At 41.1% G+C, this 12,223-nt stretch overlaps 1 protein-coding gene across 2 annotated transcripts in view; it reads left to right on the top strand.

Moving 5' to 3' along the window:
• usp33 (ubiquitin specific peptidase 33) overlaps positions 1–11,975 on the top strand; it is a 30,297-nt gene extending 18,322 nt beyond the window's left edge. Inside the window, exons 9-25 of one of the 2 annotated variants that reach the window (XM_085805530.1) lie at positions 214–327; positions 516–594; positions 2,940–3,390; positions 4,533–4,673; positions 4,818–4,933; positions 5,438–5,610; positions 5,733–5,803; positions 5,889–5,922; positions 6,026–6,071; positions 6,179–6,359; positions 6,524–6,650; positions 6,827–6,996; positions 8,676–8,757; positions 8,890–8,998; positions 9,661–9,763; positions 10,491–10,559; positions 10,760–11,975. In XM_085805530.1, the coding sequence (XP_085661656.1) occupies positions 214–327; positions 516–594; positions 2,940–3,390; positions 4,533–4,673; positions 4,818–4,933; positions 5,438–5,610; positions 5,733–5,803; positions 5,889–5,922; positions 6,026–6,071; positions 6,179–6,359; positions 6,524–6,650; positions 6,827–6,996; positions 8,676–8,757; positions 8,890–8,998; positions 9,661–9,763; positions 10,491–10,559; positions 10,760–10,917 (2,224 nt within the window). In that variant the 3' untranslated portion in view covers positions 10,918–11,975. The remainder of the gene's footprint in view (positions 1–213; positions 328–515; positions 595–2,939; positions 3,391–4,532; positions 4,674–4,817; positions 4,934–5,437; positions 5,611–5,732; positions 5,804–5,888; positions 5,923–6,025; positions 6,072–6,178; positions 6,360–6,523; positions 6,651–6,826; positions 6,997–8,675; positions 8,758–8,889; positions 8,999–9,660; positions 9,764–10,490; positions 10,560–10,759) is intronic. The other variant, XM_085805529.1, reaches the window with a different exon arrangement.
• Positions 11,976–12,223: the final 248 nt, after the last annotated feature.

The following is a 12,223-nucleotide window of genomic DNA, read 5'->3' as shown; positions in this document are numbered from 1 at the left end:
CAGTTTCCTCTGTAATGTTCTTCTGCTTCATGAGAACTTCTACTAATACAATCAGCAGATTTGAAGGAATTGAAAATGGATATACAGTAGCACACGCTTCCCCAAATTACATCTACTTCTGTTCGATTCAGTTCAGATTGATGATAAGAATCAAATGAAAAAAGCTTGTTTAGTCTCCACATGTGATGTCGTTCTGTCTCTGTCCACCTGCAGCCCGCCTTTGACACAGTTCTTCCTTGAATGTGGTGGCATGGTGAGGACGGACAAGAAGCCCGCACTCTGCAAAAGCTACCAGAAACTAGTCTCAGACCTGTGGCACAAGAACAGGTCGGTGTCTCTTCACAACACCCCAACATTTTACCCCACAAGCCACAGCTCACTTCAGGGCTTTAGCGACCAGACATAACTAAGTGGTTTTTTGGGAGTAATCCAGGACCATATCATGTTAAACTTCCTTATTAGTTGTTGTGTACGTCACTGCTTGGTTGAATGTGTTGTGTTTTCTCACCTTGCAGACCCTCCTATGTCGTCCCAACCAACTTGTTCCAGGGGATCAAAGCCATTAACCCCATGTTCAGAGGATACTCTCAGCAGGTGAGTCACCGTTTAGATGGTGTAACTAGGGATGTCACGATTACTTGTTTTCACAATTAATCGCAGTATTAAACGCCGCAATTAATTTATCATAAAGATTCCTAAATACCGTCACTTTCCAAAAAAGATCATGTCAGAACCATATCTGCAATAAGGTAAATGCACAGATTCTGGTTCATTTACCTAACATACTGTAACACTGAATTGGTAGGAATTTAAATTAGTGTGTCATTTGTAATAATAATAATTAAAAAAAAAAACCTGATTAAAATAAACTTTAACATTTGCTATAGATGATAATAAATGACTTTAATATTTCAAACATTTCCCCTGGGGGATTCATAATTGGTCCTATATTAATAGATACTTAAAATATTTAGTGTATATAATTAGTAATGTAATTATATTTTGACTATGTTTGATTTTACACATGCATAGTGTTGTTAAAGTAATTAATGCATAATAATCCTGATAATCGTAATACCGTGATTATTTCTCTGACAAAAAATTATAAGCGTGACATCACTAGGTGTAACACGTTTGCATATTCATTATATAAGAACTGGATGAAACATTAACTGCAACTTTTTGCAACTTTTGTTTCTTACTTTTACTAAAAAGTAATTGTTTGTTATGATGTGAGCAGGTGGGTTTATTTACTTCTGCCTCTGCCTTTTTGCAAATTAGTTTAAAAAAAAAAAAAAAAGCGTAATGAGTTTTGTGTCGATTTAACTTTGTACAGTTTGTGGGATGTTCTCATATCCGTAATGATGTCTGGGTGTCTCAGTGAGCTCAGATATGTGTGGGTAATGCTTTGGTTTTTTGTTTGCAGTCATTACACTGTGATGCAGTCGGTGTAGCATGAAACACAAACAGGTGCAGGTCAACAAACTTTATCCTCTTTCTTTTCTTTTTTTTGTTTTTTTACTGAGAAGTTCTTTCAGTTTGACTTTGTGTTGAGGCGAGGTTATTATGGGTCTGATGGCCAGACTATAAAGTTGTCCCAGATATTATTACGTTTCTCTTTTTCTCCTCTTCCACTCCATAACCTTCGGTGTTCATCCTTTTACAGAAATTACTTTAGCTCCAACTCAAATCACTCAGCCAGATAAACTGAATCCTCCTCCTCCTTTTTCTCCTTGCAACTATTAAATCTAAAGCTACAGACTTTTTCATTCACACACAAATACTCACATTAAACCTAAAAACAAGTTGCTCAATTTGATTCCAGGAGGTGCGTGGATGAAAAGATCCACGCATCATAAACATAAAGGATTTTGGAGGATGTATTACTGAAGCACGTCTTGTCTTTGTCCAGTGTCTGTAAATAAGGGATTTATGTGCCTGAATGGTGAGACGATAAAAGGGCCTGTTTCCTCTCAGCTTGCCAGTGTTTATTCAGAGGAGTTAACTGAGGAATATTCATTTGTCACGCCACGCTGGGCTGCGCAGCCTTGAAATTAGCATCGCTGTGAATGAAGTTAACATTCCAGGTCCTGGGAGAGGAGAGTTCATCTGGCCTGAGAGGGAGATTGGATGTCTGAGGTTCATTAAGTTTGATTACACATTCATGAGCGTTTGCTCTCAGGTTTTGTTATGCAGAATTAGGATAAATGAGGTGAAGTGGTGGTTGTTTGTTATTTTTTTGGGGAAAAAAATGAGCTGTGAGAAGAAAGCTGTGCTGCGTCTGTCAGACTCGATTATATTTAGGAAGAATTAGTGATGTATTATGTTTTAATGTTCTATTCAAGGAGAGGAAATTAGCTATTTTTGACTAATTAAACAAAAATAACGGCACAAAACTATAATTTTTCAATCGGTTGGAACTAATGTGCAGCCTCAACTAACATTTGGATAATAATAATACATTAACATTTTATTTGCAAGCGCTTTTCCAGATGCTCAAAGAGACTTTACACTTTACAAATCATAAAATAGAGCAAAGTCAGAATAAAATATAATTCAAAAACAGCAATAAGCAATAATGAAATGCACAAACTTATACATTAAAAGCTCATTTAAAGAGGTGAGTTTTGAGTCTTGAATGTTGGGAGATGTGTGCAGATCCATTTTTTTTGGTGGGGGGGTATGAGATTGAGAATGTTTTTGGGATGATGAATTGTGGAGGCGGTGAAAGTCTTTTTAATGAATTCTGAGTTGAATAAGATATTCAACCTTTTTTGTCATTTTTTTCCCTTTGAAACTAGATGTATATTCCCCATCTGCAAACCCTTCAATAAAAAGAAAAACGGATGGGTTTGGGGAGTGAGTTCCAGAGGGAGGGGGCAGAGATGGACGAGATGAGAAAGTGAATCTTTTGTTTGTTTGTTTCTTGCGATCTCCAGGACTCCCAGGAGTTCTTGCGCTGCTTGATGGATCAGCTTCACGAGGAGCTGAAGGAGCCGATGCCCGAGCCTTACGACCAGTCCAGCGGCGTCACGGTGGAGGACGGCCCCGAGGAGGACAACCACAGCCAGTCGGACAACGACTTCCAGTCCTGCGAGTCCTGCGGCAGCAGCGAGCGCGCCGACAACGAGGTGCAGGGCGGCAACGTGCACATGGACGACACCAACGAGGCCGAGATGCTGATCCCCGAGCAGGACGAGATTCAGGCCAACAGGGAGTGGCAGAAGGAGAAGAACATGATCAACGACCTTTATCGTGCCGGAGTTCACGGCGTCATGGGCGGAAACTCCGGAGGGACGGACATGGACAAAGACGTCGACACCACCACCACCGAGAACACGCCCATCATCAGCAGCCAGGGGGCCATCAAGGTGCAGAGCAGAACGTCAGGTAATCACATTGAAACTACAGTCTGTCATAAAAAATGTTCAAACAACAGGGTATCCGCGGGGTCTTGAAAAGTATTAAAAGGTGATAAATCAATTTTGGGAAAATTAAGACCCTTAAAAAGTATTAAAAAGTCTTTTCGGGACTTTATAAAGTCTTAAATTTTCAAGGTATTTTTTCTGAATTAGCTGTCCAAGAGTTTGAGTCCTAAAAAAAGTGTGTGAATTTATTTATTTTATTAAAAACCAAAGATGAAACGATACATAAAAAAGAAAAGAAGATTGTTGTTTTTATTTTTTGAGAGTGGAGCAATGTTTTTTTGTTTTGTTTTTTGATAAACTTTGCCTTTGATTTATTATCCCAGCCTATTTTGAATTATGTTGTATCATAGTGGTCTAGAGTCTTTATCACAAACTAAAACTGTTAAGTTAAAAGTGCCACTGATGTAAATGGTTACAGCTTGAAGTGGCGGTGAGGTATTGAAAAATATTGAGAAGGTCTTGAAAAAGTCTTAAAAAGGTTTTAAAATTAACTTCAAGATTCCTGTATATACCCTGAACAAGGAGCTCTTCCTTTCTTAATTAGAGGCGCTCTTTTATTTGGAGAGGGATACAGGAGGTGTTAAAACAGAGAAAAGTCCAAGGCACTCTCTTTAAATCATTAAACTGCCTTTATTTATCTGGCATTGTCACAATGACATTTAAAATAGCTCCAATGCGTTTCAACATCAAGCCTTCATCAGGGAGTCAAAAAAAACTCTCTGTCATGTTTAATTCTTCTGTAATTTACTTAATTATCTACTAGGCTTTATTTTTAAAGAGGAATTGTGCAGAATTTTTACCTTAATTAAACAGTTTTGGAGGAATTGTGATTGTTAAATGAGAATGGAGGCTCTCTGCCTTCCACCTAACGTCTCTTGGCCCAACAACCAACCTTGCAAGATCAGCGCTTTGACCCGGTGTCCAAGTTCTCGTCTTTAGAGAAACATGGACTGCTTTACGGCGGCACGACACAAACACGCCCAGTAATCCATAATTTGAGGATATGCACTGTATGCACTCTGAAACTGTAGGGGGAGCGCCGTAGAGAAAAAAGCGACGACTCCTCAAATTCAATGTATTGAAACCCCACTCGCTGTCCTCTAGATTCCTTCCCAGATATCCAAATGTCCAACATCACGAGACCGCAGAGTCCAGTCCCGATGGAGGGACACATTCCCAAGATGTCCAGCAGCCCGCCCAAAGCTGCCTCGGGCTGGCCCAGCCTCAACCCCGCACACAAGAAAGGTACATAAGAGAACCAGAGGCCGTCGCATCCAGACCGACAGCTGATACAGTCTGGGTTTTAATAGTGTACTTATATCCTGTATCTGTCTCTGCAGATGTACAGTAAAGCGCTCTTCTCGTGTTTCTCTCTCTGCCCTCCCACAGCAGTGACCACATTCTCTCCACCAAAGAACAAGCGTCAGAAGAAATACCGCAGCGTCATCTCGGACGTGTTCGACGGGACCATTGTCAGCTCCGTTCAGTGCCTCACCTGCGATCGGGTTAGTAAACAGATAGCAGGATTGCTGAGAGTGTGACGGGGAACAGTGGTAGAGGAGACAGTAGCTGCGTTTCCATTGCAGGTTTTCTCACAAAATAAAAGCGATATATCTGAAATTTTCTGAAAAAGTACAATTGCTATTTGCAGATGTTTCCAGTGTTTTGCGAATGAGCCGTAACTCTCGTAAAGTCTAGTCTCGCAACTGTAACAGAAGGAACTATTCTGAAAAACCACCTCATGAGAGCATAAAAATATTTTGGCGATATTTGTGAGGTTTTTTGAAACATAGGTGTTTCCATTACCTGTTTTTTATTGCGATATTTAGGTTTTGCGCATTTGTAGGGGTAATGGAAATGCAGATGAATATTCTAGACAGTTTACCGTATTTGTTTTGCCTTTTCTTGTGCCACATATTGTGATATTGACATGTGGTTATTTGCCTGTGCTTGTCCTGAGATTAATCGTTCCTGTGTGTGTGTTTGTGTGTGTGCGCTGTGTCTGGCAGGTGTCTGTAACTCTGGAGAACTTCCAGGATATCTCGTTGCCCATCCCAGGGAAGGAAGACCTGGCCAAGCTCCACTCCGCCACCCACCAGACCTCCATGGTAAAAGCGGGCTCCTGTGGGGAGGCGTATGCGCCACAGGGCTGGATCGCCTTTGTCATGGAATACATCAAGAGGTGCGTGTTTGTGTGTAATGTCAGCACCGTATTTATTTACATTTCACACCAGACACGAGTTAATCTTTGCTTTTATTTCCTCCTTTTTGTTCAAAATGTACTCTGTCTGTTTCTGTATTTAGTTGGTTCTGGGGTCCCGTGGTCACGCTACAAGATTGTCTTGCGGCTTTCTTTGCCAGAGATGAACTGAAGGGTAAGCAAGTGGGTGTGAATCTGTCCTACAAACACAAGCACTCACAGGTTGACGGCTCAATAACTGTGTGTTTGTTGTTTTCTAGGAGACAACATGTACAGCTGTGAAAAATGCAAGAAGTGAGTACTTGATGAATATTAAGCCAGACGACTGATTCCTCATCAGAAACAGTTCTTTTTTTTAATGATTGCCCGTCTGCTCTGTCTTTTTTTTTCTCCTTAGATTACGAAACGGAGTCAAGTTTTGTAAAATGCAAAGTTTGCCAGAGGTATACAGACAAGTGTTGTACCTCATGTCATGAATAAACCAAAAAAATTTCATCCCCTGAGCTTCACACCCAGGTTTCTAAAATAATTCAACTTTCTGTTGCTCCAGATTCTCTGCATCCACTTGAAGCGCTTCAGACACGAACTGATGTTCTCCACCAAGATAAGCACTCACGTCTCCTTCCCGCTGGAGGGCCTGGACCTGCAGCCCTTCCTGGCCAAAGACGGCACCGCCCAGACCACCAACTACGACCTGCTGTCAGTCATCTGTCACCACGGCACTGCCAGCAGTGAGTGGGCACATTCCCAACCTTTTTTTTTTTTACATCAGACTGGGGCATCTGCCATCAGTTGGCACTTTAAGAGGGTCCTGCATTCATTAGAACATTTCACATGCACTTGTTAGGTTTATGAATGCTGCTCTAACACATTCCCCACGCTGTCTTGCTTCCAGGTGGCCACTACATCGCCTACTGCAGGAACGATGCGAACAATCTGTGGTATGAATTCGATGACCAGAGTGTGACCGAGGTGTCCGAGTCCCTCGTCCAGAACGCAGAAGCTTATGTGCTCTTCTATAAGTAAGACGTCACACACACACACACTGGACCCGTTGGAACGGTTAACACTCCACTTTAAAACAGTTGTAAACAAAGCATAGTCACCCCTCCCTTGGTAACACTTCCAAGATCTTCTCTGGCTGCTTCCATGTTCATTACTCACATCTCGCCCGTTGATTGGTCTGTTCCCGTCACAGAAAGAGCAACGAGGATGCGGTGAAGGAGCGTAGGAGGGTGTCAGGTTTGTTCAGCATGATGGAGCCCAGCCTGCTGCAGTTCTACATCTCCCGCCAGTGGCTTAACAAGTTCAAGACCTTTGCCGAGCCGGGGCCCATTTCCAATGACGACTTCCTGTGCTCGCATGGAGGTACTACATACATACGATCACAATCTTTTTTTATTTTCTTTTTTTCTTCTTCCTTCTTTTTTTTTTTCCTCTTCCCCCAAAAACCACACAGAGGTCAAAGCGTCTCTGTGCAGGAATCCTTTCACTTTGCCCCGTGTCCAAACAGTTAGCGGAAAAGCTGTGCTCTGCCCTCCCCTTCCACACAAGCCTTTTCTTTCATCTTGGCTGGGGATTTTTTTGACTCTGACAAAGACTGCAGAGTATTCCCCTCGCAACACAGCAGACTTCAAAAGAGGGTTTTACATCTCTTTGTACAGATGATCCGTCTTTCTCCTTTTAGTAGCAAAGAGGGGCGGATTCTTAAAGGGTTTGTGCCAATCAGCTGCTTTTCTTCTCCAACCTCTCTCTATTCATGCTGGAAAACGGCGGTATTGAAAATTGAGTTGGAATCATGTAAATTTATGATAAAGCTGTTACAGGCTACAGCGGCTGTAAAGAAGAATGCGTTCGTGGTGTAAATAAGCACCTACCAGTTATCTCCTCCTCCTCTTTCTCCTCTGCAGCTGTAAAAACAGCCCAGTCATGTACGTAAGCGGAGATAATATCAGCTCAGTGATTGTCAGTTGTTTAGTTTTCCATGCAAATCCAAAGTATCACAGCTTATTTTCACTTTCCTATTCGTAGCCAAGGGGTGTCATCAGAAATGGATAATTGGGTACAGTTCGCAAAGCCTTTTATTAGGGACTCTGTTCCTCCAGGAGAGGTTTTTTTTTTTTTTTTTTTTCCAGAGAAAGAGACATGACGTGGTTGTCAGCCGTAGGTTTTTCGAGGAAACAGGACAAAAAAACAAACTGATCTGATTTGTTTGTTTTTATATGTGCAAATCACAGTCCTCTCTGTGTGACTCTGCACGCACACATCCTGCTGCATTGTGGTGTCTTTTTCATAATTTCAGGATCTCTCGTACTGTAGCAAGCAAAATGAGGATTTCAGCTGCAATTCGGTGAATGTCACATCTGGGGACAACAAATCTTTAATCACTTGATAATTCCAGATAATTGAACTTTTCTAATTCACCCATTCACCCACAAATCAGTTTAAATGCGTAGCTGTTTTTGCCCTAAAACCGAAGGATCCTCTCTATCGACTTTGGTTTTTCATTTGTTAAATGTAATGTGTGAATTGTTTCAGAAATATAATGTTGGAGCAGGATTAGAGTAATCTAGCTTCAAGGATGAGGAAAGGACAAGATTTTAAATCCTCACTGAAACAAAGAATAAAAGCTATCTGTCCTTTCAACCTTTTTGTGAGCCTTGAAAATGAGGCAAAATGTACTTGTGACCCTTTTGTCACAGGTTTATGGCTTCAATGTGAAGACGAGCGATTCTTCCTCCTCAGATTGTTTCACTTCAAGAGTTTCAGACGCCTTAAAAAGAGGGACAGTGACCAAAAAATATCACAAGAAAAAGCAGAACTTTCTTTTTTCTCTTTTCATTTAGATCATAATAACATTTAATAATCCTGTGAGATTCGTCAGATTCTTCTCAGTTTAAGAGCCACTGCTCTAATGATGAGCACTGGAGTTGAGGAAGGGTAACAACGTTTCCAACACTGATCTATATTCTATACAACATCCTGACACATTGGAAATGTTACCTCGTTAATGTCTGACGACCGGGTGTTTCATTGTGTTTCATCAGGTGTGCCACCCAACAAAGCGTCGTTCATCGACGACCTGGTGATAATGCTGCCACAGAACGTGTGGGATCACCTTTACAGCAGGTACACACACTGCACACATACATACGGAGTGGACACTATGCTCATTGTTCTCCTGAGTGTATTATCTTTTTTTTCCCTTTGTGCCGTTGGTTTTTATCTGTGAGAGAGTTAATGTGGACCGCTTCTCCGCAGGTACGGAGGGGGACCGGCTGTCAACCACCTGTACGTTTGCCACACGTGCCAGATCGAGATAGAAAAACTGGAGAAACGGCGCAAGTCAGAGCTGGACATGTTTGTCCGGGTAAGACCTTTTAAATCATACGTTCACCAGGCAAACTGTGAACAGTAAGGGAAAAGGCAGACAAGCTTTTAGTCAGAAACAATGTAAAAAAAGAAAAAAAAGAAACTGGTGTGAGTGATAATGCATCGTGTGTGTGTGTGTGTGTGAGTCTGAGCAGCCAGTAACCGTGGACATGTATAGGCTCTATTTTCCAATCTGTTTAGCCAGTTGATAGGCTGCATGTGTTGGTGCTCCTCACCCAGCAGGAGATGAGAGGTGTGAGTCTGATGAAAGCCTTTATCATTAATGCATTGGGACAGATGCACCTGTTATTAGCTTCAGCAAAGCCAACAAGAAGTGCGGGGATTGTGTCATTTCCAGGAAAGTAGAAAATGGGTGCAGTGTGGTGTTAAGACTGTCTTCTAATTGGAATAACTGCCAGAGAAAATTGATTAGGTTTTTCCATCTCCTCTCCTCTCAATCCTTTCATCCTCACTTAATTTTTCTTTTTTTTTTGTCTCTCTCCCTCTAAAACCCCTCAATGCCCCCCCCCCCTCTCCTCTTCCTCCTCCTCCCATTTCTCCTCCCCATCTGTTTGTGTCCTTTCTCCTCCCTCTTGTCTCTACTGCTCTCTCCTCCCCCATTTCCTCTCTCTCTGGCCTCCCTCTGCTCCCCCTCTGTAGCTGAACAAGGCGTTCCAGGAGGAGGAGTCTCCAGTGGTCATATACTGCATCAGCATGCAGTGGTTTCGTGAGTGGGAGGGCTTTGTCAAAGGAAAAGACAATGGTAATTGGACAGAAGTCGTGCCTTTCCACCCCCAGCCTGGTTTAAATGTCTTATTAAAGGGCTAAATCTACACCACATGACAGCTGTGTCAAATGTTCAGTATCTGGTGATTGGTTATGATTTACTATGAGAAACCTGCTGTGATTTTATTTTCTTATCAGATGTTAATTTATCTTATCAAACAAATGTCACATCTATGCGTTTTATGGACAGGAGAATAAACCAAACAATCAGCTTTTTTTTTTTTTAAATAGGACATCCTCTTGCTACCAAAAGCTGCTCATGTTCAAAAGAAGCTGTGAAGTCCCGTTTCTTGTCTTGATTTATCTTCAAAGAGTTTGCGTTAGTCCCCCGAGTCAAGTTTCCCTCTTGCTACAGCATAAATGAACCGTCGAACTAGTCTTCTTTTTTATTCCACGCGTTCCCTCTCTCTTTTTTTTTCTCTCCACACACTTTGTATTGTCATATCTATTTATAACAACTTACATCTGGCACGTCTGCAAACGTCTGTTTTCCTCTGACTTCTGCACCTCTAATATTTGTTTTCTCTCTGTAGCAAGTGCAGTGCAGAAACTGCTTTTCATATTGTGACAGAAACATTTGACATTTAACCGTCATTGCTCTTTGAAACAATTAGGACTGAGAATATGTGTCTGAAGAACAATAGGCATGTGTGTTGTTGTTGTTTATAATTGTGGCAGCTAATTGTCCTTCTTCATCTTTTAAGATCCACCTGGTCCCATTGATAATTCCAAGATTACAGTCAACAAGAATGGCCATTTAACACTCAAACAAGGTACTAATATTATTATTATTGTGGATGTCATGTTTTATTATTCCTCTGCTGTAGAAAGTTGTAGTTTTTCATCTTGTAAAAAGCATGTTATAAGTAAATTATAGTAAGATATAAATTAACGATCTTGTAAGTCTTTTTTGCAGATTGTTGTCGTACTTGTGATGTGTAAGCGGGTGTGTTTGCATTAATTAACCCTGCAGGAGCTGACTCGGGGCAGATCTCTGAAGAGACGTGGAACTTCCTTCACTCGATCTACGGCGGCGGCCCGCTGGTGACGGTGCGGCCGAACGTCAGCCACCAGGAAGCCGAGTCCTCGCAGTCGGAGGAGAAGATCGAGATGGAGACGCGCTCTCTTTAAGCAAGCACTCTACAGCAAACGACGGGAAAACGTTTCAGAAACTAAAAAGCCTTTTTATTTTGCACTTGACTTTTATTTCAAAAGCATTCAAGCAAAGGACCTCATCTTTACCGCTACATGACAGCCTTTGACAGCTGAGGGAATTAACATGTCTTAAAAGGTTTGTCATTTTGTACAAATCTGTATAAAGAGTTCTTCAATTTCTATTAGCACTGTAGTATTCATGTGTCAGGTTGTTTTCTGAACCAAGCATTTAAAGTATGTGCAGCTAAAAATTCCACTGAATGCCATATTTCTTTTTTTTTTTTTCTTTCTTGACCAAATGAGCACATATTATTTGTCCATGTGTCTTGTGTTGCTGATAATGATGAATCACAATACATCTTGCTGTAGATATCACACATTTTTCCTGTTATAATATTGTCCAATGAATGGTAAGGAGAGCAAAATGTGACACTTAAAGTGATGAAAATCATAAGGGTATGAAGGGACTAATTACTGACTAGTCTCAGGAATGAATATTGTGTTTTGCACTGTTCTTTATACGTACAAATTGGCATGCTCACGCAAATGTCTGGTTTGTATTTGAATGTACCAGTACTGATAGTGACAGTATGTTGGTCAAGATTCAGCACTTGGTTATTTATCACAGAAGGGAGTGATTTAATATGATGTTAATAGATTTTTTTTGTAGAAAATAAGTGGCAGGCAGAGTCTGTTAAGAATGCATGCTTTAACACTCAATCCCAGTTTAACATCACATGTAACTGCATGTAAATGCAAAGCTGCTCATAAAATGTGCACGCAACTCATGATCCGGATCTATCTTCACTAAACTGTACAGCTATAGGAAGCATATAGCAGTATCTAATCAGCATCATCATCAGCAATCTAATTAAAGGCATTATTTTTGTGTATGGGCATGGTGTTGCTTCATGTGTTGGCTGATAGGCAGTAACAGGATGCTGTACTGTAAGGTTTTGCATATGGATGTCACTTGAGTAAGATCTACGCTGATTTTTGGCTGGCTGACACTATTAAAACTTGACGAAAACATACTGAGCAGTGTGCTTCCATTAATTGTGTCACCCTTTTGCTGATTTCTCCAAACTACAGTGGGTGTTGGGTGCAAAACAAGGAGGTAAATTAGACCCCCCCCCAAAAAAAAATAAAAATAAATCTATTGTAGTGTGTATTTACCATTCATTAAAAGTGATAGTAAACTGCCATGAATTAAGAGAGGTTAGTGTGTGACCGACTCACTGCACTTCTGGCAGGGGGGGAAAATGTATAGTGTTGCATTTTG

The sequence above is a fragment of the Trachurus japonicus genome, chromosome 17 (assembly GCF_045865225.1).
Source record: "Trachurus japonicus isolate A0001 chromosome 17, Traja_1.0".
In the NCBI taxonomy this organism is placed as follows: domain Eukaryota; kingdom Metazoa; phylum Chordata; class Actinopteri; order Carangiformes; family Carangidae; genus Trachurus; species Trachurus japonicus.
The sequence above is the reverse complement of the archived record's forward strand: the minus strand, read 5'-3'. Positions and strand labels throughout refer to the sequence as shown.